The 23,970-nt window shown below is 48.0% G+C and overlaps 2 protein-coding genes across 5 annotated transcripts in view; both read right to left on the bottom strand.

Annotated features, from left to right (window-relative positions):
- cdk16 (cyclin-dependent kinase 16) overlaps positions 1–16,630 on the bottom strand; it is a 30,365-nt gene extending 13,735 nt beyond the window's left edge. Inside the window, exons 1-3 of one of the 4 annotated variants that reach the window (XM_055012787.1) lie at positions 16,475–16,630; positions 15,119–15,319; positions 14,628–14,780 (exon numbers count right to left, since the gene is read on the bottom strand). In XM_055012787.1, the coding sequence (XP_054868762.1) occupies positions 14,628–14,780; positions 15,119–15,248 (283 nt within the window). In that variant the 5' untranslated portion in view covers positions 15,249–15,319; positions 16,475–16,630. Of the gene's footprint in view, positions 1–12,729; positions 12,890–13,233; positions 14,489–14,627; positions 14,781–15,118; positions 15,320–16,474 lie in introns of those variants that run through there. The other 3 variants (XM_055012788.1, XM_055012789.1, XM_055012790.1) reach the window with 3 other exon arrangements.
- Positions 16,631–16,943: 313 nt separating this feature from the next.
- Positions 16,944–23,829, bottom strand: tsr2 (TSR2 ribosome maturation factor). Its single transcript, XM_023280138.3, has 5 exons — positions 23,688–23,829; positions 19,037–19,127; positions 18,861–18,952; positions 18,514–18,669; positions 16,944–17,143 (listed from the first exon to the last, which is right to left on the bottom strand). The coding sequence occupies exons 1-5, from the start codon at positions 23,781–23,783 to the stop codon at positions 17,036–17,038; spliced, it is 543 nt and encodes a 180-aa protein (XP_023135906.1). The 5' UTR covers positions 23,784–23,829; the 3' UTR covers positions 16,944–17,035.
- Positions 23,830–23,970: the final 141 nt, after the last annotated feature.

Genomic DNA, 23,970 nt, shown 5'->3' with positions numbered 1-23,970 from the left:
ATGAACCATAAAGGAGTTTGTGTTAAAACATGTTAAATCCCATTAAACATAAATGCATTATTAGGGAATACAGAATTGTTTGGTTCAGACTGTTGACTCTTTTCCTACCAGTGTCTTAACAGACAAAATGAAAAGTTATAATGCAATCACATAAGTCACAAAATAGTTTATTAGTCAGCGGCAAAATCAAAACTATTTACAATGTGCAAAGTACAAACTGTGGTGGGCCTGTCCTACAGTGGAGGGCTAAAAGTAAAACTATATACAACTAAATCTCAAGTCTCTGGGAGGTGGACTCGCTGGCTGCCCACTGCCTGCACCAGCTGCCCCAGCACACCCAGTACTGCCTGCCCCAGCTGCCCCAGTACACCCAGCACTGCCTGCCCCAGCTGCCCCAGCACACCCAGGAATGACTGGTTGAAGGCAGCAATCTGGGCCATCTCCTCCCGCTGCAAGGCCGCTTCATTCTCTCTTGCCTCGCTGAGGAGCAACCAGATGTTCTCATCATGCTGGGTGCCGGTTCCACTCCTTCTCAGCCTGCATCTCCACAAGCACACTTGGAAGGTTCAATTTTCTGTTGTACCTTTTCCTCTTGCCTAGACCAAAGACAGAAAAGTGATCAGAATCAGCTTTACATGCAACATGCAAGGAATTTGGTTTCGGCTGTAGGTGTCATCCTAGGAATATGGAAGCGAATAATAAAAAATAAAGAAACTATAGAAAGAGGAACAGGAAGAAAAATGAAATAGCAAAATTAAATAAAACAATATATACAGAAATTTACAGCTAGACTGGAATAAACACATTAGCAAAGTGATAATTGCTATAAACACGGTAGTGCAAAAGCAGAGAATGCTGTTCATGGTGAAAAAAATGCTGTACATGTCCATTGGAATACTGACTATTGTACAGGTGTTTAGGAATGGCTCAGCTGTTTATTAGAGTGATGGCAGTGGGGAAGAAACTGTTTTTGCGTCTGGTGATTTCTGTGTACAGGGATCTGTAGCACCTGCCAGAGGGGGGAGACAGTTTAATGTCCAGGGTGAGTGGGGTCTCTGATGATTGTAGCCTATATGCCGCTACTATTAGCGCTGTATTAGTACTAGTTTGCAGTTGGAGTATTGGTTGAATTGGGCTAGAGATCAGACAGATCTAAGTTCGGCTCTAGGAGTGGAGGAAAGGAGACTGAACACAATGATATAAGTTTTAGGTGGTACCAATTATATTATATTTTGACATAGACAAACAACATTTAACATTTAAAGTGAATGGCCATTCATGAGAAGTGCAGAATTATTTCACAAGAAACCATTATTCAATGGATCCATTAACACATGAAAAACGATCCATTAGACGCGCGAAAGAGTTCTGAAGTTCAGCCGAGATAGAACACACGCAACAGTTCAGTGGCCCAAATCGTCCAGAGTCCAGAGGGAAAGGGCGGTGTCCAGGAAAAGGGAGTGTTGAATGAGTGGTGAATGGGTTTGGGCCAAGAATGAGTTGTTGCGAGGGGCAAAAAGTAAAAGAGAGGGGCGGCTGCCTTAAAGGAGCCTCCTACCAGCCCAACCAGGTGGAGGAGGTGCAGGAGGTCCAGTTCAGTTCACTTCAGTTCGAGCTCCAGGGTTCTTCAGGCAGTGTGGGCCTATAATTCTTTGGGTCTAGCTCACCATCACCTGGCCAATTCCTTCTTTAATCAACACCCGCGGCTCCGGTAGTTGGCTCCTTGCAGCAAATGTTCCCAACGCGTCCCCCTCTCGAAGCTCGCGAGTGACTTCCGGATATAAAACAACCCGATTGGCCGCGCACCGTCACGTGATAGGACGCACAGCGTGACGTATGATGTCATTACGCATTTGACAGGACAGTTTTGGAGACGGGAATGGAGGATATACTTACTTATTTATATTTCTAACTAGGGTTTTATCACCCGGGTTACACCCTCCCCCCTTTAGATCATGCAACTCCTGATGCATGCTAAACTTCATAAACGCAAGGTTGAAAATTTTTGGTTGCTGCAGCGGTACTAAGTGCTTCGCTATAAGCATCAACTATACTATGGAAGAGTGTTTGAACAACAGAAATGATTGGTTTCCCAAGAGCCGCATATTGAAGGCGATCAGGAGGTCGACGCTGTCTACCCGAACGTTTGACAGTAGGAACGGAGTCAACAACTGGATCAAGTAAGTTTTGAACTTCTGTAAGTGTTTCAGGTTCAGTTAGCAATGGCTCATTCTGATGGGGTGATGTCTCTGCTTGGTCCGCCAGCTCTGGTTCTTCAGGTAAGTCCTCAGGGACATCTGTGGGATGGATCTCTTCAGGCTCAGATAAGTTCTCACCAGGGTCAGGTGGTTCTTCCGCAGGTAAGGAAAGGTCGGACTCAGAGGATTCCCCATCTTCAGGTAAGTCGTTTTGCAGTGTTTCAGGAACAGGTTCGGCAGAAGGAACAGGCGAGGCAACAGCAGCCTTGGACGAAGGCAGTGGCATGGACTCAGCAGAAGGTTCGACTATGTACGATCTTTCGAACTGGAATGTGGTCGGCTGGAGCTGGACTTGAGGCACATTCCATTCATCTCCCTCCTCACCAAGCTCTTCTTCAGGATCAACACAGGTAGGTTTCTGGCTTAGGGTTTGTGGACGACGTGGCGGTGTGACTGGCAACAGATCTTGATCATTACTGGATGACAGGAAGGGACATGGAAGCAGTAAGTCTCGATGCAGCGTCCGAGTGGGTGCATCTGCCCTGTTCTCCGGCTGCACTGTGTACACTGGCAGTTCTCCAGCACGCTTCACGACAACGTACACATCCTGCTCCCATTTGTCTTCGAGCTTGTGCTTGCCACGAAGCCTGACATTCCGTACCAACACACGATCTCCTTCCTTTAGACTGGACGGAGTTACACGTTGATCAAAGCGAGATTTGTTTTTTCCACCGGACTTGACAGCATTCTTTGAAGCTATTTGGAAGCTTTCTTCGAGCCGGGACCGGAGGCTCTCAACATACTGGGAATGAGAAGTGGACTTATCTTCACGGACAGGTAAGCCAAAGGCCAAATCCACCGGAATACGTGGTGAACGGCCGAACATGAGTTCGTATGGTGTAAAACCCGTGACGTCGTTCCGTGTGCAGTTGTAAGCGTGCACTAATGGTTTTACGTGTTCTTTCCATTTGGCTTTCTTCTTATTCTCGAGGGTCCCGAGCATGCTGAGTAGGGTCCGGTTGAATCTCTCAACTGGGTTGCCCCTAGGATGGTAAGGGGTTGTTCTGGTCTTGATGATCCCAGCAAGTTGACAGAGTTCTTTGATCAACTTCGACTCGAAGTCTGGTCCTTGATCTGTGTGGAGACATTCAGGGATCCCGTAGCACACTATGAAGTTCTCCCATAGACACTTAGCCACCGTCTTCGCTTTTTGGTTTGTTGTGGGTATGGCTATTGCGAATTTTGTGAAATGGTCAGTGAACACGAGGATATCTTTTATATTGCTTTGATCTGGTTCGAGCGACAAGTAGTCCATGCAGAGCAACTCCAAAGGACGAGTGGTCTTGATGTTAATGAGTGGTGCAGACTTTCTGGGAGTGCCTTACGTCTCACACATCTGTCACATGACTTGATTCTTGCTTCAATTTCAGCTGCCATGTGAGGCCAGAAAAATCTGGAGCGTACCAAGTCCAACGTCCGCTCGATTCCCTGGTGACCCATGTCAATGTGTAAACTCTTGAAGACCATGGACCTCAGCTCCTCAGGTAAGACCAACTGAAACGACATTTTTCCTCCATCATTCCTCCTTCTGTACAAGATATCCTCTTGTAGCTCGAGGCGATTCAGTTCCCTCAGCATCAGGTCCGGAAGTTCTTGTCTCACTCTAGGGGGAACCTTCTCACCAGTCTCCATCTAGTGGATGACCTCTCTGATCACGGGATCTGCCCTTTGCTTCTCCTTGAGGTCCAGGGCTAACAAGGATGGGACAACTGGCAGGCCATGATGGTCTTCACTGACGTAACTGTCAGGGATTGCTTTGGCTGACAGGCTCAAAGATTCAACCAGAGCGATGGGACTCTCCGCTGAACTGCTGGGTTGGCTGGTGACGAGACAGCGATGGCAGATAGCAGTGATAATGTCCGCATCAAGTTCCTCCACTTCACCAGGTTCAATAAGATGTTCCTTCGTGAACTTGTTGATCAGGTCCCAGTCTTTTTGCACTGACACGTCAGCAGGATGGCTGTGAGGGCAGCGAGATAGGGCATCAGCGTCAAGGTTCTGCTTTCCTGCTCGATACTGCAGCTTGAAAGTGTAGGTGGAGAGGGCGGCAAGCCACCTGTGGCTGGCGGCATCCAACTTCGCCGATGTTAGCAGGTAAGTGAGCGGGTTGTTATCTGTCACTACCACGAAATGGGCCCCATACAGGTAGTCGTGAAACTTCTCACACACACTCCACTTCAGCGCAAGGAATTCTAGTTTGTGTGCAGGATACCTCGACTCGCTTGCTGATAGGCCACGGCTGGCATATGCGATCACTCTGAGCTGGCCCTCTTGTTCTTGGTATAGAGCCGCTCCGAGCCCCGTGGTGCTGGCGTCTGTGTGTAATATGTACTGGAGTTTCGGGTCTGCAAAGCCAAGGACTGGCGAATTGGTCAACTTTTCGATGAGTGTTTCAAAAGCAATTTGGCAATCTGTGGACCATCTTTCTCCAAAGGGCATCTTGGTGTCGTGGAACATGGCTGGATTGGATAATTTCCTGGACTTGGAGGTAGGTGCGTAGCCTCGTGTCAGTTCATTAAGAGGTTTGGCGATGGTGGAATAACCCTTAATAAACCTTCGATAATAACCAGCGAATCCTAGGAATGACTTGAGCTCCTTTAAATTCCTTGGAACTGGCCAGGATTTCAATGCGAGGATCTTGTCTGGATCAGTCTCTACTCCTCTCTCCGAAACGATGTGGCCCAGATATTTCACCGATGTCTGGAAAAATTTACATTTTTCAGGAGAAAGTTTCAATCCATATTCTTTGAGACGATTTAGAACTCTAAGAAGCCTCCGCTCGTGCTCTTCCAGCGAGTCAGAAAAGATGATGAGATCATCGAGGTAAACGAGGACTTCTTTTAAATGGAGATCCCCATACTCTTCTCCATTAATCGCTGGAACGTGGACGGAGCGTTAGTGACCCCTTGGGGCATCCGATTGAATTCCCAAAATCCTATGGGCGTCACAAAGGCGGTCTTCTCTTTATCAGATTCATTCATTTCAATCTGGTAGTATCCGCTTTTCAGATCAAGCACGCTGAACCACTTCAACCCGGACAAGGCGGACAGAGACTCTTCCAGATTGGGCAACGGATAGGCGTCTTTTACAGTCTGCATATTCAACTTCTGATAATCAATGCATAACTTCTTCCGGACCACGACTATAGGTGATGAAAATGGTGACTCCGACTCACGAATGACACCGGCTTCCAGCAATTCCCTTAGATGTTGTCGGACTGCCTCGATGTCTTGAGGGTGGATAGGTCTGGCTCGGTGCTTGAATGGAGTTTCGTCACTCAATTTGATGTGATGTTTCGCCTTGTCAGTGCATCCGAAGTCCATGTCACTGAGTGAGAAGACGTCCGGGATCTGATTCAGCTTTTTTGTGATTCTTGCTTTCCACTCCGGCGGAATAGGTGACTCTCCAAAATCCAGCTTCAAAGTGGGTGGACTCGATGCTGACTGGCTCGTTGACACTGTGTGTGAGAGGATCTGAGGAGAAATTGAGAGTTCTGCGATGGTGGAGAGTGGTGGGATGGTCACATCTTGGTCGGACTCATTACTGAGAATGACCGGGATCTTCTTGTGGGATTGGCTTGGGAGCATTATCAAAGAACTTTTGACAAGCAGCCCACCTGGCAGAGGTGAGGCTGGATGCTCCACAAGCGCCCACTGACCTGGAGCCGTCATGGTGTTGTGGACGGAGCCATCGACGACGATCGTGTGTCCAGCAGGGATGAGAACTGGAGACTTGCTGGCTACTCTCACAACTCCGTCGCTGCCCACCTGTTGTTGCTGGTGGCATATCCATAGAAGCTTGAGGACTGCTTTGTAGCCATTGGCAGTTGGCTGGAAGTTGGAGAACTCGCTTCCCACATACTGACTGTACAGAGGCTCCAACGTATTCATTCCAGTCAACACTGGTGACTGATGGGCTCCGACGTCTGGAACGACGAGAGCCAGTGTAGCGACGTCAAAATCAGCTCCCAGGAACTCACTTGGGAAGGTGACCACCATCTCCACATATCCAAGATACGGAACCGTTTGCCCTGCAGCTCCTTCAACTTGCAGTAACTCACACAGAAATTTTACTGGCTGGTCTGCAAAATGCTGGTTGTAAAACGAAACTGGCATCGTAGTGACTTGCGATCCGGTGTCCATGAGACAGCTGAATTCTTCACCAGCAATTTTGATATTAGCTGTGTTAGAAGGTTTTTTATATTATCATTAATAGTTGTACTGTGAACTGTGTTAACCCTGATTGTAACATATGATGTTTTCATATATAAGCTATGCATTTACTACACCCATCATACTTTTCTTATTTCTGCTCTTCACTCACACCCACATTCAACTCTATTCACTCCCATTTACTTGCATATCATTATCCTGTAACCCACCTGTATAAATAAAGGATGACAGGGACCACCTCTTTGTAACTTACACTAGAAGTGTCTCGTTGCACTGAGTGGGTTACCCTTGCTGCAAGTACAGAGAAGCCTCCGTGTCGTTCATCACAGCGAGCGGTTCCTGGTTGGAGAGTGAGCCGCTTAATAGCGCTCCTCTCTGACAAGCTGTGCACCGAGATCCAATGAGACCTTTGGGTAGCCGAGATGGAAGAGCAGGAGGAATCTGAGTTAGTTCTTGACATTGGACATGTTTCTTCTTCTTGTTGGGACATTGTGGGTCCACAACAGTTCCGGTTCGCCCCACAACTGGAACTGGATCTAGTTTAAAGGATTTCTTGATGTGGGGTTTGACCTTTGCCATTTTTGTTGTTTTTCTGCGAACTGCTTCTTCTTATGCGCGACAAGTGCAGAGTTCGGGGGGTTATCACAGTGAGTCTTGATATGGCCATCTTCACCACACCGATAGCAATAGCCTGGTTTTGGAACAGAAGCCGGGTTCTTTATTGGCTTGCCCGCCCTCTGTCCCGCACCCGACATACGGCTGGGTGTGGACTTTAAAGCAGCAGAACTGGAACTTGACTGGGCAGCAGTGAGTGTTGCTAGCTGCTTCTGGATATCGGCCAACTGTTGAGCGAGTTGCTGCGTGACGTTTGTGAGTGCAGCAATCTCATTTTTCTCTGCACTGTCGGCATAGGCGTACTGCGCATGGGCTGCAGCTCTGGGTCGGGATGAGCCAAGATGTTGCTTCATGCGGACGGCTTTGGCTGCTTCACGATCCTCTTCAGTTTGCAAAAGTAGTAGAAGTTCGGCGAATGATGGGGGATTCTGTTTACGTTGCTTTAACTGTAGTTCTGTGATTACGGAATTATCCCAACAACCACGGCAGAATTGGGTCAATAGGTGTCGGTCGAAGTCTCTGGTTGCCACTCCGCCTCTTTTCACAGCCAGATTTAATGCCACTTGTAGACGTTGTAAATAGCTTGATGATTTCTCTCCGGCATCTTGGAACGTGTCCATGAACTTGGCGTATAGCTCATCGCCATCCTGAACCGTGCCATATGCTGAATCGAGTGTTTGGAGATAGACAGTCGGTGAAGTGTCAGGTCTCAAGTGCTTAACCATGTCAGCCGCCGGTGGTAACAGGCTATCGAAGATCTTGCGTGAGCGCTCGAGGTCGGACACAGCAGGATCTTGCAGCAGCAGCTCCACTCCCGAACGCCACGTGTCATAATCAGACTCTGTTTGGGGTCGAGGCGATCTTCCGGAGAAGGCTCTGAGACGTTGTGTGGAAGAGTTCATAGCACTGTCATCGCTCTTGACGATATGCTCGACTACATATCGTTGAACCTTAGGTGGATGCAAATCAGTGTGTGACATGGCTGACAGAGATGGTCCTGAGGAAACCCGGGCTGTTGTTTCTGGCTCAACCTTTGGCGGTGGTTGAGTGTGGTGGACCGCAGGAGCAACTTGAACTTCAAAGGGGGCAGTAGATGATGGCTCTGTGGTCTTGTCCTCTGCATTCGACTTCTCTTCAGTGGGGTGGAGCTTGGAGACTGTCTGACCAAGCAGAGACATCACCCCATTCAAAACAACTGCAAAATCTTGACCAGTTGATTTTGCAACTTTTTGCAATTCAGACAGGTAGCTTTCGGTTTGTAATTTACCAACCTCATCTACACAGGCTGAAGATAAATCCAAAATGCCGTAGGTAACTTTATGATCATTGCACACGTATGTATAGGGCAAAATTGGACGCAACGCAACTAACGCCGCACCCGAACTGTATTCTACAACAATCGAATGATGAAAAGCTGACTCTGGTTCATCAATAAACTCAAATTTCAAAATCTTACCATACTGTTCTAAAAATCCAATAGCTTCTTCATCCGTTTCTGTTTTAGTCGCATCCTGAATCAAAACTGCATTGGGGATCTTAATGCCAAAACATGATGTTTTCTGCAGTCCGTACTACAGGCTGTAGTCTGTTTCTGTCCTGCTGTGTGGCTGATCCAGAGGTGCACAGGACAGATTGGATGACTACAGTGTAGAACTGGATCAACAGCTCCTGTGGCAGGCCATGTCTCCTCAGCTGTCATAGGAAATACATCCTCTGCTGAGCCTTTTTCAGGATGGAGGGGATGTTCGTCTCCCACTGCAGGTCCTGAGAGATTGTAGTCCCCAGGATCTTGAAGGACTCCACAGCTATGATGTGATGTGTTTAGCCACCCGTCCATTGATTTTCAATCATGATCATGTCTTTGATAGTTTTACTTTAATAAATTTTTGGCACTCTTTGCTTTAACTGAAGCACAAATAGTATCTCCTCCACCACAACTAAAAACAACGTGGTGTGAACTTCATTTCATCTTGTGCACATTTTGGAGTTCCTAAGAACAGCTGTGTTTTCTTATTTCTATGTATATTTTCATTCAGTTTCACAGTTACCTAGTGACTATAAGAAGAATGGTTGCAATACTACATTGCACCAGAAAGTGAATTAGAGTGACTTACTTGTTAAGTCAATAGGAAAAAAATGCAGCTGCATGTGTTCTGTTTATAATAATAATAATAATAATAATAATAATAATAATAATAATAAATTTTATTTATAAAGCGCTTTTCCAAAAACTCAAAGACGCTGTACATAAAATACAATAAGATAAAACAAAACTGTTAATTAAAATCAATAGATAGTAAAACAAATTCAAGATAAAATACAGAATCACTTAAGGAAAGCAGATCTAAAAAGGTGAGTCTTTAAAAGGGATTTAAATGTGTTGAGGTTGGTGCAGTCACGGAGGGCATGGGGGAGGGAGTTCCAGAGTGTGGGGGCGGCGATGGCGAAGGCTCTGTCCCCCCAATGTCGCCGGCTGGTCCTGTGCGGGATGGAAAGGAGGTTTGTGTGGGAGGAACGGAGATTCCTGGGGGGGGTGTAGGGGAGGAGCAAATCGGTAAGGTAAGAGGGGGCAAGATTATGGATGGACTTGAAGGTGAGGAGAAGCAGTTTGTACTGGATGCGGTGTGAAATGGGGAGCCAATGGAGGTTCTGCAGGACGGGGGTGATATGGTCGTGAGAACAGGTTCGGGTGAGGAGTCGGGCAGCAGAGTTTTGAATGAGTTGAAGTTTATTGAGAACTTTGGAGGTGGAGCCGAAGAGAATGCTATTGCAGTAGTCAAGGCGGGAAGTGACGAAGGCATGAATGAGGGTTTCAGCAGCTGAGAAGGAGAGGAAGGGGCGGAGACGGGCGATGTTGCGGAGATGGAAATAGGCAGTTTTGGTGATCTGATTAATGTGGGGTTCAAAAGTGAGGTTGCTGTCAAATATCACACCGAGGTTGCGGATGTGAGCAGAAGGAGATAGGGTGGTGTTATCAATGGTAATGGGGGAGTGGGGAAATGGTGTGAGTGATTTAGGTCCAATAAAGATGAGATCAGTCTTGTCGCAGTTTAGCAGGAGAAAATTTTTCCTCATCCAGGATTTAATGTCGGCCAGGCAGCTGGAGAGAGAGGGGAGGGTGGTGGTGGCGGTGGTGTTGGTGGAGATGTAGAGTTGGATATCGTCGGCGTAGCAATGGAAGTGTAGGTTGTGGCGGCGGATGATGTTGCCGAGGGGGAGGAGGTATAGGATAAAGAGGAGGGGGCCAAGGACTGATCCTTGAGGGACACCATGGGACAGGGGGGCGGTGGCAGATGTGCAGTTGTTGACCTTGATGAATTGTTGTCGATTTGTGAGATATGATGTGAACCAGGTGAGGGCAGTGCCGGTGATGTTAATGGAGGATTGAAGGCGGGACAGGAGGATGGAGTGATTGATTGTGTCAAATGCTGCAGAGAGGTCGAGAAGAATGAGGATGGTGACTTGTCCAGAGTCTGAGGAGAGGAGGAGATCGTTGGTGACCTTGAGGAGAGCAGTTTCAGTGCTGTGATGAGAGCGGAATCCGGATTGAAAGGTTTCATACAGGTTGTTGGAGGTGAGATGAGTTTTCAACTGGGCAGCGACGACACGTTCTAATGTTTTGGATAAGAAGGGGAGGTTGGAGATGGGCCGGAAGTTGTGAGGGGAGGTTGGATCCAAACCAGGTTTTTTGAGGATGGGGGAGACAGAGGCGAGCTTGAGGGGTGAGGGGACACAGCCAGTACTGAGGGAAGTGTTGATGATGTTAGAGATGAGGGGGGAGATAACAGGGAGGCAGTTTTTGAGGAGGTCAGTGGGGATGGGGTCCAGGCAGGATGTGGAGTTTTTAGTTCCAGTGATGAATTTGGGCAGGTCCAGGGGGGAAACGGGCGAGAAGTGGGCCAGGGGGGGAAAGTTCAGAGGGTTTGGTGGAGGAGAGGGGGGATCAAGTGAGGTGGGAGAGGTGACAAGGCTGCTGTGGATGGAGCTGATTTTGTTATGGAAAAAAGAGAGGAATAGGTTGCACTTGTCGGTGGTGAACGAGTTTGAGACGGTGTCCGGGGGGGCAAGGAGTTTATTGACAGTTGAGAAGAGGGACTTGGGGTTGTTGGAGCTGGTATTGATCAGGTCAGAGTAGAAAGTGGACCGAGCAGATTTCAGGGCGTCTTTGTATTGTTGGAGGAAGTCCGAGTAGGCTTGACGGTGAACTGTCAGGTTTGTTTTCTTGACAAGACGTTCCAGCTGTCGTTTATGGGCTTTCATGAGGTGGAGTTCGGGGGTGTACCATGGAGCAGAGTGGGAGAAAGTGACTAATTTGGATTTGAGGGGAGCAAGCTGATCAAGACAGGAAGAGAGAGTATGATTGTAGTGGTTGATGAGGTCAGTGGGGTTATTGATTGATGGGGGAGGGGAGATGGACAATGCAGTGGTCAGTGAGGCGGAGAATACAGAGGGGGAGAGTGATCTAGTGTTTCTAAAAAAGATTGTCCGTTTTTCCTTGGGCAGGGGGGTGGGGAGGCTGATGTCCATAGTTATTGCTAGGTGGTCAGAGATGGAGAGATGACAGCTGGAGATATTTAGGACTGTGAGACCAGAGGAGCAAACCAGATCGAGGATGTGTCCATGGTTGTGGGTGGGGAAATTGACATGCTGGGTGAGGTTGAGTGATTGTAGGAGGTCTAGGAAGTCAGAGGCAGATTTACTGTGAAGGTTGTCCATGTGAAAGTTGAAGTCACCACGAATGAGGACTGACGGAGATGTAGCTAATAGCTGGGTGGCAAAGTGGGAAAAGTCAGGGAGAAATGAGGGGTTTGGTTTAGGTGGGCGGTAAATGATAGCAGTGACCATTGGGGTGGGACCGGGTAATTTAAAAACAAGGTGTTCAAAGGAGGGGGAGGCAGGGATGGAAAGTGGGATGGTTGTGAAGACCTGTTTGTGGATGACTGCGATGCCGCCTCCTCGACCTTCTGGGCGGGGTGAGTTGAGGTACGTGTATCCGGAGGGAGTGGCTTGGTTGAGTGGGTAGAAGTCCAGTGGTTTGTGCCATGTTTCGGTTAGACAGAGGAAGTCCAGTTTATTGTCCAGGATGAATAATTGTAGAATGGGGCCTTTGCTGGTGACGGAGCGGGTGTTGAAGAGGGCAAAGTTCAGGTGAAGTGTGGATGTGTGATTAGGGGAGGGCTTCTGGGGACAAGGCTGTGAGGTCCGTGGAAGTGGGCGAAGGTTAGCAAAATGGCAGTTTCTGAGGGAGGGCTGCCGAGGTTGTCTGAAGCTGATGATGGTGGGGATTTGGCAGCTTGTTGAATTCTGGTAGAGCGGGGGTGACGGGCAGGGGGAGCCAGAGGGGGCAGGCAGTGGGTGTGCTGGAGGGGAAGATGGGGGGAGTTCCAGGTGGGGACAGAGGGGGGCGCTGTAGCTGGGAGGCGGTTCAGTGGAGCGTGAAGAAGAGATGGATGTAAACACTGGCACTAGTCAGTCTAGTCAGTCTAGTCAGTTTATGTGTCAATGTAGCGACGTAGCTTTCATCAGGCGTTCCTGAGCTGGCAGCTGCACAGTTTGCATTTACACCTGTCTGAATTCTTGGTCGTTAGTCTCGCTGTTCTGATCATGCTTGCAGGCATTTACACCTGTAGTAATAATAATAATAATGCGAAAATCAACCATGCTCTCTGTTTACTGTGTCTTACCGGTGATAAGACGTTGCTGTTACGTTGATGTTGACAGGGTCGGTGTCCGAGCTGGTACTGGTGTTGAAGCTGGTGCTGGAGAGGAGGCAGGGGAGCTGGGGGCTCCATGACGGAGGTGGAGCAGGCTTCGCATGTGGAAAGGGATTCTTGAACAGAAATAAACATTCACCATAAGTACACGAAAAATACGACATTGTAACTTGTGAAAAAAATAAACCTGTACGACCACTAGCTTAGTTCGTCATGCTGACTGATGTATTAGCTTCTGAGAGCTAAACGTTAGAAACAGCAGCACGAAATACAAGCAGAGCACGGAGCTAGCGCTGATGGCTAACTAGCTACCGCTGATGGCTAACTAGCTAGCGCCGATGGCTAACTAGATAGCTTACTGTCTGCTACAGGAGACAACAACGTTACTTTCTAAATATACTTGTTTGCTTAAAAGAAGCTTGCCACCAGTGGGACAAATGATGTAAAAGTTTCTTGAAGTCACAAAACACTCACCGTCCTCGAACGTCTCCAATAATGCAGCAGCTGAGTCTCCCTCCTGTTGCTTGTCGGTGCGGTGCCAGTAAATAGCTTCCATTAAACCTCTTCCAACACCTCCTGGTTGACCCACGCCGGCCGCTGTGGTCCTTGGTGGACCAATAGTCATTTTTGAGCTTTTTCAGCTTCTCCCTACACTGCTTCTGTCCTCTTTATATACAGTCTACTGTATATGTGAGCGGCCATCCGCTCAGAGACCTCCTGATAAACTTTCTCCGTCCAGCTCCCTCTGTATTCTTTGGTCCACCACCAAAGACAGAAAAGTCTCAACCTCTTCATTCACCCACGGTACAGGTCTGGCTGTCATATTAAAATTATGAAGAACAGAGAGGTCCGTGAAGAGCAATGTACACCGTCGCTGTTTAGTTTTTTTTTAATGCCGGTTTTGTTTTCGTGCTGGAGTCGCTCTCGTGTGTCGTCACTCCCTGTCCTATCAGTGGCCTGCACTCCTGTCCAATCAGTGGCCTGCACTATGTAGACGTCACATCTCGGCTCACTTCATCTCGGTTGGAACCTCAGCCGAGAAGGTATGGAAAATCGTGCCTGATACCATGCACTAATCCATATGGAAACGCTCGCAAACAAAGACGAGCCGAGCAGCACCGCGCCGAGTAGGTGCTTATGGAATCATGGCTTATGACTCCTTCTATACCTCCTGATTAGTGGAACTATGATCCTTCTAGACCTGATTAGTGGTATTATGACTCCTTCTAGACCTGATTAGTGGTACTATGACTCCTTCTAGACCTCCTGATTAGTGGAACTATGACTCCTTCTAGACCTCCTGATTAGTGGCACTATGACTCCTTCTAGACCTTCTGATTAGTGGAACTATGACTCCTTCTAGACCTCCTGATTAGTGGCACTATGATACCTTCTATACCTCCTGATTAGTGGAACTATGATCCTTCTAGACCTGATTAATGGTATTATGACTCCTTCTAGACCTGATTAGTGGTACTATGACTCCTTCTAGACCTCCTGATTAGTGGAACTATGACTCCTTCTAGACCTCCTGATTAGTGGAACTATGACTCCGTCTAGACCTCGTGATTAGTGGAACTATGACTCCTTCTAGACCTCCTGATTAGTGGAACTATGACTCCGTCTAGACCTCCTGATTAGTGGAACTATGACTCCTTCTAGAACTGTACTCTGCTGTTGTTCACTCTGTGTTTCTATAGTTCACAGCTCAGATTCACAGAAATGAAAGTGGACTGCAGTAGTACTAGTACACGTTGTGTGTGTGTGTGTGTGTGTGTGTGTGTGTGTGTGTGTGTGTGTGTGTGTGTGTGTGTGTGTGTTTGCAGTACTACAGTGAGTATTTGCAGTATCAGTAGTAGTGTCAGTACCCAGTCTGGTGGTGTGGTTCAGGTAGGAGCTCAGGCTGCGACCGAGACCTCGAGGTTTCCTCAGAGAGCTGCTGTAGGACTGAATCAGAGACTGAACTGAAGGAGAAGAACCTCGAACCTTCAGACCTCCAGAGGAACGGAGAGACGCCACCTCTGGGGGCGGGGCATAGCAGTGGGGTGGGGCATCGGGGGGAGGGGGGGCGTCAGGGAGGGGCATCAGGGAGGGGAGGGAGGGGAGGTAAGAGAGAGGATGGAGGGGGGAAGAGGGTGATGGTTGGTTGAGCAGAGAAAAAAAACAGGAAACGAGATTAACGAAGGAATAACGAGAGTCTGACTGATTGACAGCTGCAACAACCAATCACAATCAGAGATCCAACCAACCAATCAGGGCAGAGGGAGGAGTCAGGTGAGACGTGTCTGAACCAGCCAGAGCCTGACTGGTTTCAGACGGGATAGCGGATCAATAATCAAACCCTGACAGGTGAGTTTACCTGAGTCGCTGTGTGATGTCACGTCCTGACTGATGCTGTCACTCAGCGACCTATCCCCGCCTCCTCCTCTGGCTCCGCCCCTCCCCAGAGTGAGTGACAGCTGCCGCTTGATCTTCCTCATCCTCTCCATGAGGGGAGGCCGGGGGAGAAGGGGGGGGCGGGACGCTGAGGGGGGTGGGGCCGCCAGCCTGGAGACCACACCTGGACAGGTAACATGGGACGGAGCAGAAAATAAGAATCACCTGACTGACAGCTGCAGCTAACATGCTAACAGCTAACAGTCTGTCTATGTTCTGCGTTTGTGTATTAAATGCTGATACCTGGCTTTGTGTATTTCCTGGTTTTGCCAGCATTACGGGCTGTGGTATTTGCTGGTGTTGCTAGTACAGCGGGCTGTGTGTATTTGCTGGTGTTGCTAGTACTGCGCGCTGTGTATTTCTTGGTGTTGCTAGTATTGCGGGCTGTGTGTATTTCCTGGTGTTGCCAGCATTACGTGCGGTCTGTATTTGCTGGTGTTGCTAGTACTACGGGCTGTGTGTATTTGCTGGTGTTGCTAGTACTACGGGCGGTGTGTATTTGCTGGTGTTGCTAGTACTACGGGCTGTGTGTATTTGCTGGTGTTGCTAGTACTGCGCACTGTGTATTTCTTGGTGTTGCTACTATTGCGGGCTGTGTGTATTTCCTGGTGTTGCTAGCATTACATGCGGTGTGTATTTGCTGGTGTTGCTAGTACTACGGGCTGTGTGTATTTGCTGGTGTTGCTAGTACTACGGGCTGTGTGTATTTGCTGGTGTTGCTAGTACTGCGCGCTGTGTATTTCTTGGTGTTGCCAGCATTACGGGCGGTGTGTATTTCTTGGTGTTGCCAGCATTACGGGCGGTGTGTATTTGCTGGTCTTGCTATTACTGCGGGCTGTGTGTATTTGCTGGTGTTGCTAGTACTGCGGGCTGTGTGTATTTGCTGGTGTTGCTAGTACTGCGGGCTGTGTGTATTTGCTGGTGTTGCTAGTACTGCGGGCTGTGTGTATTTGCTGGTGTTGCTAGTACTGCGGGCTGTGTGTATTTGCTGGTGTTGCTAGTACTACGGGCTGTTTGTATTTGCTGGTGTTGCTAGTACTACGGGCTGTGTGTATTTGCTGGTGTTGCTAGTACTACGGGCTGTGTGTATTTGCTGGTGTTGCTAGTACTACGGGCTGTGTGTATTTGCTGGTGTTGCTAGTACTACGGGCTGTGTGTATTTGCTGCAGCGGCCCTCTTATAAATCGCAGCGGAGGCGGAGCGCAGCGGCTCCGTGAACGGCGGCGGGTCTGAGTGACGGCTCCCCGGTGACAGCGGAGGCGCGGCGGCTGCTACTCACCGGGCGGGTCGGTCCGGGCCGTTCCCGGGGTGTCCTCGGCTCGGTTCAGGCTGACGGAGGGTCGCTTCTTCTTCGCTCCCAGTAATCTGCCGCCATGTTGCTGCTCCGCACCGTCAGTGACGTCACATCCCGGCAGGAGGCCCCGCCCCCTTCTGTGTTTATTTTTAAATGATCTCGTTAACAGCTGATAGCTGATCGATACTGGGAGTCTCCATGGCAACCAGCTCAAGATTTAAGCTTCACACACGGATCGATCAGTGATCATTAGCTGTATTGATCATGTTCTGTGTGTTCTACCAGAACCTGGTTCTACTGACAGAACCATCAGTTTTCTATTTAAACTCTCATTCATCTTCAGTAAATAAAGCAGTTAATCAGCTTATTGATCCTCCTCCATCTTGTTTGTCAGATAAAATGGAGGACTGTTGCCATGGTGAATGCAGTATGACATAACAGTGACATCACAGCGTTTGTTTAACATATTTAATATAAAGCCAGTCGTCCTGCTCCTCGTTCAGACACAAACATCAGTTCATTAAAATCTCTTCCTGTAGCTCTTCTTCACTTCTTCTTCCTCACCAGCGTCCAGCCGTCCTCTTCCTCTTTGTCCTGAGGAGGACGAGGCCGAGACCTGCTGACCGAAGGACCCGACGAGTCCACCTCCATCACCTGGAACACAGAACCACAGGTACCTGAACACCTGAGATACCTGGACACCTGAGATACCTGAACACCTGAGATACCTGGACACCTGAGATACCTGGACACCTGAGACACCTGAACACCTGAGATACCTGGACACCTGAGATACCTGAGATACCTGAACACCTGAGATACCTGGACACCTGAGACACCTGAGATACCTGAACACCTGAGATACCTGGACACCTGCGATACCTGAACACCTGAGACACCTGGACACCTGAGATACCTGAACACCTGAGACACCTGGACACCTGCGATACCTGAACACCTGAGACACCTGAACACCTGGGACACCTGAACACCTGAGATACCTGGACACCTGAGACACCTGGACACCTGCGATACCTGGACACCTGAGACACCTGAACACCTGGGACACCTGAACACCTGAGATACCTGGACACCTGAGACACCTGAGATACCTGAACACCTGAGATACCTGGACACCTGAGATACCTGGACACCTGAGACACCTGAGATACCTGGACACCTGAGACACCTGAGATACCTGAACACCTGAGACACCTGGACACCTGAGATACCTGGACACCTGAGACACCTGAGACACCTGAGATACCTGAACACCTGAGATACCTTGACACCTGAGACACCTGAGACACCTGAGATACCTGAGATACCTGAACACCTGAGATACCTGGACACCTGAGACACCTGAGATACCTGAGATACCTGAGATACCCGGACACCTGAGACACCTGGACACCTGAGATACCCGAACACCTGAGACACCTGGACACCTGCGATACCTGAACACCTGAGACACCTGAGACACCTGAGATACCTGAACACCTGAGATACCTTGACACCTGACACACCTGAGACACCTGAGTTACCTGAGATACCTGGGACACCTGAACACCTGAGATACCTGGACACCTGAGACACCTGGACACCTGAGACACCTGAACACCTGGGACACCTGAACACCTGAGATACCTGAACACCTGAGACACCTGGACACCTGCGATACCTGGACACCTGAGACACCTGAACACCTGGGACACCTGAACACCTGAGACACCTGGACACCTGCAATACCTGGACACCTGAGACACCTGAACACCTGAGATACCTGGACACCTGAGATACCTGAGATACCTGAACACCTGAGATACCTGAACACCTGAGATACCTGGACACCTGAGATACCTGGACACCTGAGATACCTGGACACCTGAGACACCTGGACACCTGAGACACCTGAGATACCTGAGATACCTGAACACCTGAGATACCTGGACACCTGAGATACATGGACACCAGACAGAGGCCAAGTTTACCTGTGCTTCAGCTGTACCTGTGGGACAGGTTACCTGTGCTTCATCGCTGCTGCTCTCCTCCTGGGTGGGCGGAGCTGTGACTGTTGCTCTGTGGTTCTGGTTCTGTGTCAGAGTGCTGATGGTGTGTTTGAGCTGCTGCAACGCCCCCTGCTGCCACTGAGAGAACAGCTGCAGCAGACGGACAGACACCTGGACACACGCACACGCACACACACACACACCATCAGAACATTTTAATTAATAAACTTCACACTGAAAAACAAAACGTGTGTTACTGTCCTCATACTTCTGTGTGTGTGTGTGTGTGTGTGTGTGTGTGTGTGTGTGTGTGTGTGTGTGTGTGTGTGTGTGTGTGTGTGTGTGTGTTCAGGTGTGTGTACCTGAGGTAAACTCCCGTCCTCCACCACCGTATCAAACTCCTGGTCCATCAGGTCAGAGAGGTAATCCTCCACCTCACAGGGCTGCAGGTCAGCTGGAAACACAGTTTACAGTTCAGTGACTGATCCAAACGTCTCTCTGGCTTCTCCTGCACACAGCAGTTACCACGGTTACCCACCATTGTCATGGAAGTACTGCTGAACCACGTCCACCATCCAATCAGCTTTCTGCTGGCCGTACACGCCTCCAAAGCCATTGTCCACGGCAATCTGAGGGTTGATCAGGAATCAGATTTAAACCACGAGAACTTGATGGTTCCTGCAGCATCATGGAGTCTAAGGACCAAATCGAACCAGAGCCAGAACCAATAGAACCAGAACCAATAAAACCAACAGAACCAATAGAACCAGAACCAATAAAACCAACAGAACCAATAGAACCAGAACTCTAAACCTGAAGACTCAACAAGCTGTGACGCTGTAAACTGGTTCATCAATGAGAACAAACTGAGAACATCAGAGGAACAGTCAGAAGATAGATTCAGCAGTTAAGATAAGTCCTTTATTTCTCCCCACGCCAGGGGAAATTTACATTGTTACAGCAGCTTATGTAGCAATAGACATAGTAATAGGAATAAAATAATAATAGAACAGCAGTAATAATATTTACAGTATGTACAGGGATGAGAAATGAGGATGAAATAGTGCAGTATTGACACACTGTAAACAATGCAATATAAAGTGGCTTGAAAAAATAAGTTTAAAAGTGCAAAGATGTAGCAGTGCAATAATGTCTGTGCAAATTTTATGGTTTGGGATAATATGATATAGTCCAGTTTATGTTAACATCAGCCAGTGATGCTGATGTTGTTCAGTCTTACAGCAGATGGAATGAAGGACCTGTGATAGCGTTCCTTCTTGCAGGGTGGATGTCTCAGTCTGCTGCTGAAGGAGCTGCTTAAAGACCCCACAGTGTCATGCAGTGGGTGAGAGGGATTGTCCATGATGGATGTGAGCTTTGACAACATCCTCCTCTCACCCACCTCCTCTATGGAGTCCAGGGAACAGTCCAGGACAGAACCAGCCCTCCTGACCTTCTGTTTAGTCTCTTTCTGTCCCTTTCACTGCTCCCTGCTCCCCAGCAGACCACTGCATAGAAGATAGCAGACGCTACCACAGAGTCATAGAATGTCCTGAGCAGAGTCCTGCACACTCCAAAGGACCTCAGTCTCCTCAGCAGGTGGAGACCACTTTGGTCCTTCTTGTACAGAACCTCTGTATTGTGTGTCCAGTCCAGTTTATTGTTGAGGTGAACACCCAGGTATTTGTATGTGTCCACCATGTCAATGTCCAAACCCTGGATGTTCACCGGTGCAGTCTGGGATGTCCTCCTCCTGCTGAAATCCACGATCATCTCCTTCGTCTTACTGGCGTTGAGCTGCAGATGGTTTAGCTCACACCAGTCAACAAAGTCAGAGATGACCTTTTAAATCTTTATGTTCTTATCATTTTGTATTTATTTTCGTATGTATTTTTACTTTTTTAACCTTTCACCTTTTTACTTATGTTATAGGTCTTTTATTCTATCTTGTAGTTTTAAATTTTTAGTTATTTAACTCCAGTGTTCTCCTCAGGGGGGTCCTCCACACTGGGGTCTATATCTGGTCTCCCACTGGGGGTGCTGTCCATGAGTCCCCTCGGCCCAGCTGGTTGGGGGGGCTCCCCACCTCGGTGTGGGGGTCCCCCTGTCTGTCGGGGTCGGGGGGTCTGTGGGTCTGGGTGCCAGCGCCCCCAGTGGTCATGGCCTGCGACTCCTCCCAGTGTGGACGACCCCAATTGGAGGCGTTTTCCACAATGGTCAGTGCCATGCCATGTCTCCCTACTGTCAGTGGTGGGAGTGTGTGTCTGTGGGCGTGTGTGTGTCTGTGTATGTACGGGTGTGTGTGTATGTATGTGTGTGTGGACGTGTGTACGTGTGCGTGCTCCTGCAGTTGTGTGCATATATGTATATATGGAGGGAGGGAGGGAGGGACGGGTTTTCTTCTTTTTAATGTTTTTAATGTTGTAAAGCACTTTGCGTTGCATTTTTAACTGTATGAAAAGTGCTATATAAATAAAGTTTGATTTGATTTGACCATCCTGTACTTCCTCTCGTCCCCCTCAGATACCCGACAATGGCTGTGTCATCAGAGAACTTCTGGAGGTGGCAGCTCCCAGAGTTGTAGTGGAAGTCCGATGTGACAACTGTCCAGTTGTCAGTAGGTCTACTCTAGAACTTTCTCCAGAGGACGTTCTCCTCTATGGACCTCAAGGACCTGGAACTCTGGAAATATTCCCAGTATGAAGGTAGAACGCTGATCATTGATAAAGTTACTGAAGATGAAAAACCAGATGTTCTGAGGAGGTTCTGGTGGATTTTTCATCAGTGATTCCCTTTAAACTTTTCCGTTCTAACAGATTTTTCGAAAACTTCATGAATGTTCATCTTATTTTGTTTCATGATTAAAACCACCGCAGCTTCGTCTCCATCAGCTGGACCAACAACCAATAACCAGTAATCAATATCCAATAACCAATAATCAATAACTGACAAACAATAACCAATAATAAATAACCGCCAACCAATAATCAATAACCAACAACCAATATCCAGTAATCAATAACCAATAATAACATCTGTGCAGAAACATTCTGACAGAACTTCCAGAGTCCAGCTGATCTAGAACCTTCAACCCAACAGGTTCTGAGCCAGTTCCAGATCTGTTCTGATGCAATAAACAGCTGCAGAACACCAGAGAACCACAGCAGAACAGCACAGTGTTACGTCCACACTTTATCTCCACATGTTCTGGAGGTTCTGTTCTGTTCAGAGATGGTTCTGTTAAAGTTCTCGGGTCTCCATCAGGTCTGCTGTCTGAGACTGTTCTGACTTATTTCTGTCTGTGGGAACATACAGAGAACATGTAAAGAACATTAAAAACACAACAAATCCAGAACCAGTGATGTTCTGATCCGGCTCTTTTAACATTCCGTATCGGCAGAGCGTCAGTCAGAACCCTCTCTGTTGGTTCCACTCTGTGCTGCAGGAGAACCAGAACCAAAACACTCAGACTGAGGAACACTTCCGGTTCTGTCATTAGAACCTTCAGTCACCAGAAACTGATCCTGGATCAGAACATCCGGAGAACAAACAGCTTCTACAGCCTCATCTGTTCTGATCTCTTTTGTTTTTCCCGAGTTCTAAAGAAAGCCAGAGGGTTCCGGTTCCCGCAGATTTTCAGTCCTGTATTTTTCAGTTTAGTGTTTTTTTTCTTGATGCCAAACGTTTGTTCCAATCGTTGGTAATTTAAGTGTTTCTTTATTCTACTTGCATTGATCATCTCGGAGGAGTGAGGAGAGGAATGGATGGAGAAGACTGTTAATCAGTGGAGTTCTACCTGCGGAGCAACGGAACCAGACGGATCTTATTTATTCTCACAGGATCCTCTGCTCTCACTGAGATCTACAGAACTACCAGGATGAGACGTGATATTCTGGAGGACTTTCTACAGAAGAGACGTAGAGGAGATGATCGGGAGGAAAAGGACTAGCAGGGAGGAGAGATGGTCTGGAGACGCTGATAGACCGACTCTTCATCTGCTACCATGGAGATATTCCTCTATGATGAAATAATTTGGAGGAGATGGAGACACAGACTCTACAGCAGGGATGGAGGTCCACAACCGGTCCTCCAGAGGGTCCAGAAGACATTACCTGCAGATTGTAAATTAGTAAAACTATAAATTTAAAATCATTTCTAGACCATGACAAGTTGTTTGGATCAGAAAGTAAAATACTAGATTGTTCTTTTGTCATTTTGTGTCTTTTTTTTTTTTGTCTTTTTGTGTCATTCTGATTCAGTTCCAGATACCTGTGATTAATTTATTTTCTTCAAAAATTTCAGGTTGGTCATGATGTTTAGTAAAAAGATAATTCCTTAAATATGAACATTAGGACCCATTAGGAGTTGTGGTTATTTAGAGGTTGTTATGCTGTGGTTCTACTGGTCCAGTCCAGTGGAGATCAAACTGGACTGGATGTGGAACCTGGACTAAGATCAGTTTGACTCCTCTGATCTACCAGGAAGCAGCTTCATGTTTTACACAGAAACATGAAGCTGAAAGAGTGAATTACTGAGAACAAGCCCAGAGTCAGAGGCTTCCTGTACCAGGGTTAGTCTGGTTAGATGGAGGAATGACAGATGATTGTTTCCATTCCTCCTACTGCACACGCTCAGACTGGAGAGACCAGGTCCACCATCAGGTCCACCATCAGGTCCACCATCAGGTCCACCATCAGGTCCACCATCAGGTCCACCATCAGGTCCACCATCTCTCCTCCACCATCAGGTCCACCATCTCCTCCACCATCCCCTCCAAGCAAAACTTCTACCTTCATCCTCTATCAGCTCTGGACCTCCATCAGCTCACTCCTCTCTGTCAACATGCTGCTGCTATAAATTCACTCCCCATTAAGGATCAGTAAATTATATGTTCTATTCTATTCTATTCTATTGTATCTCCAGGTTCTACTGAGAACTCATCAGAACTTCCTGACTGGTTGGTTCCAGTTTAACGTCTTGATCTAGAACAGATCATCAGATCAGATCAGCTGACATCAGATCAAACAGAAGAACGCTGAAGGAGCTATTAGCCTGTTAGCATCAGCTGTTAGCACTAGCCTGTTAGCATCAGCTGTTAGCACTAGCCTGTTAGTATTAGCCTGTTAGCATTAACCTGTTAGCTTCCTCCTGTCAGAGTCTGTCTCAGGTGAACCCGGACCGGGACTCACCTGTAGCACCGGCCAGGTGTGAAGAACCGCGCGGACTCCCTCCGTGAACAGCTCACGTGAAGCCGCGGAGGCCGCCATGTTGGATCCGACAGACATAACGAGACGAGCTCAGATCCTGGATCAGACAGAAGCAGCTGATCCGGATTAACCGTTTAACCCCAGAAAATGATCAGACCGCCTGGTTTTCTTCAGTTTCTTCTTCATTTTAATGCCTGGTCCCACTAATGGAACATTTGTTTGGACAAATATAATGATGACAACAAAACTAGCTGATCAGAGTTTA

This window comes from Amphiprion ocellaris, chromosome 8 (assembly GCF_022539595.1).
Source record: "Amphiprion ocellaris isolate individual 3 ecotype Okinawa chromosome 8, ASM2253959v1, whole genome shotgun sequence".
Taxonomy (NCBI): domain Eukaryota; kingdom Metazoa; phylum Chordata; class Actinopteri; family Pomacentridae; genus Amphiprion; species Amphiprion ocellaris.
This window is presented reverse-complemented; position numbering and strand designations above follow the sequence as displayed.

Excerpts from the sequence above, each read along its gene's own strand:
- tsr2 (XM_023280138.3), bottom strand. The coding sequence starts at position 23,783 with ATGTCTGTCGGATCCAACATGGCGGCCTCCGCGGCTTCACGTGAGCTG. Across the intron at positions 18,670-18,860 it reads AGGACGGGAGTTTACCTCAG|GTGTCTGTCCGTCTGCTGCA; the intron begins GTACACACACCT and ends GCGTGTGTCCAG. Across the intron at positions 17,144-18,513 it reads GCAGCAGCGATGAAGCACAG|GTGATGGAGGTGGACTCGTC; the intron begins GTAACCTGTCCC and ends TCTGTGTTCCAG.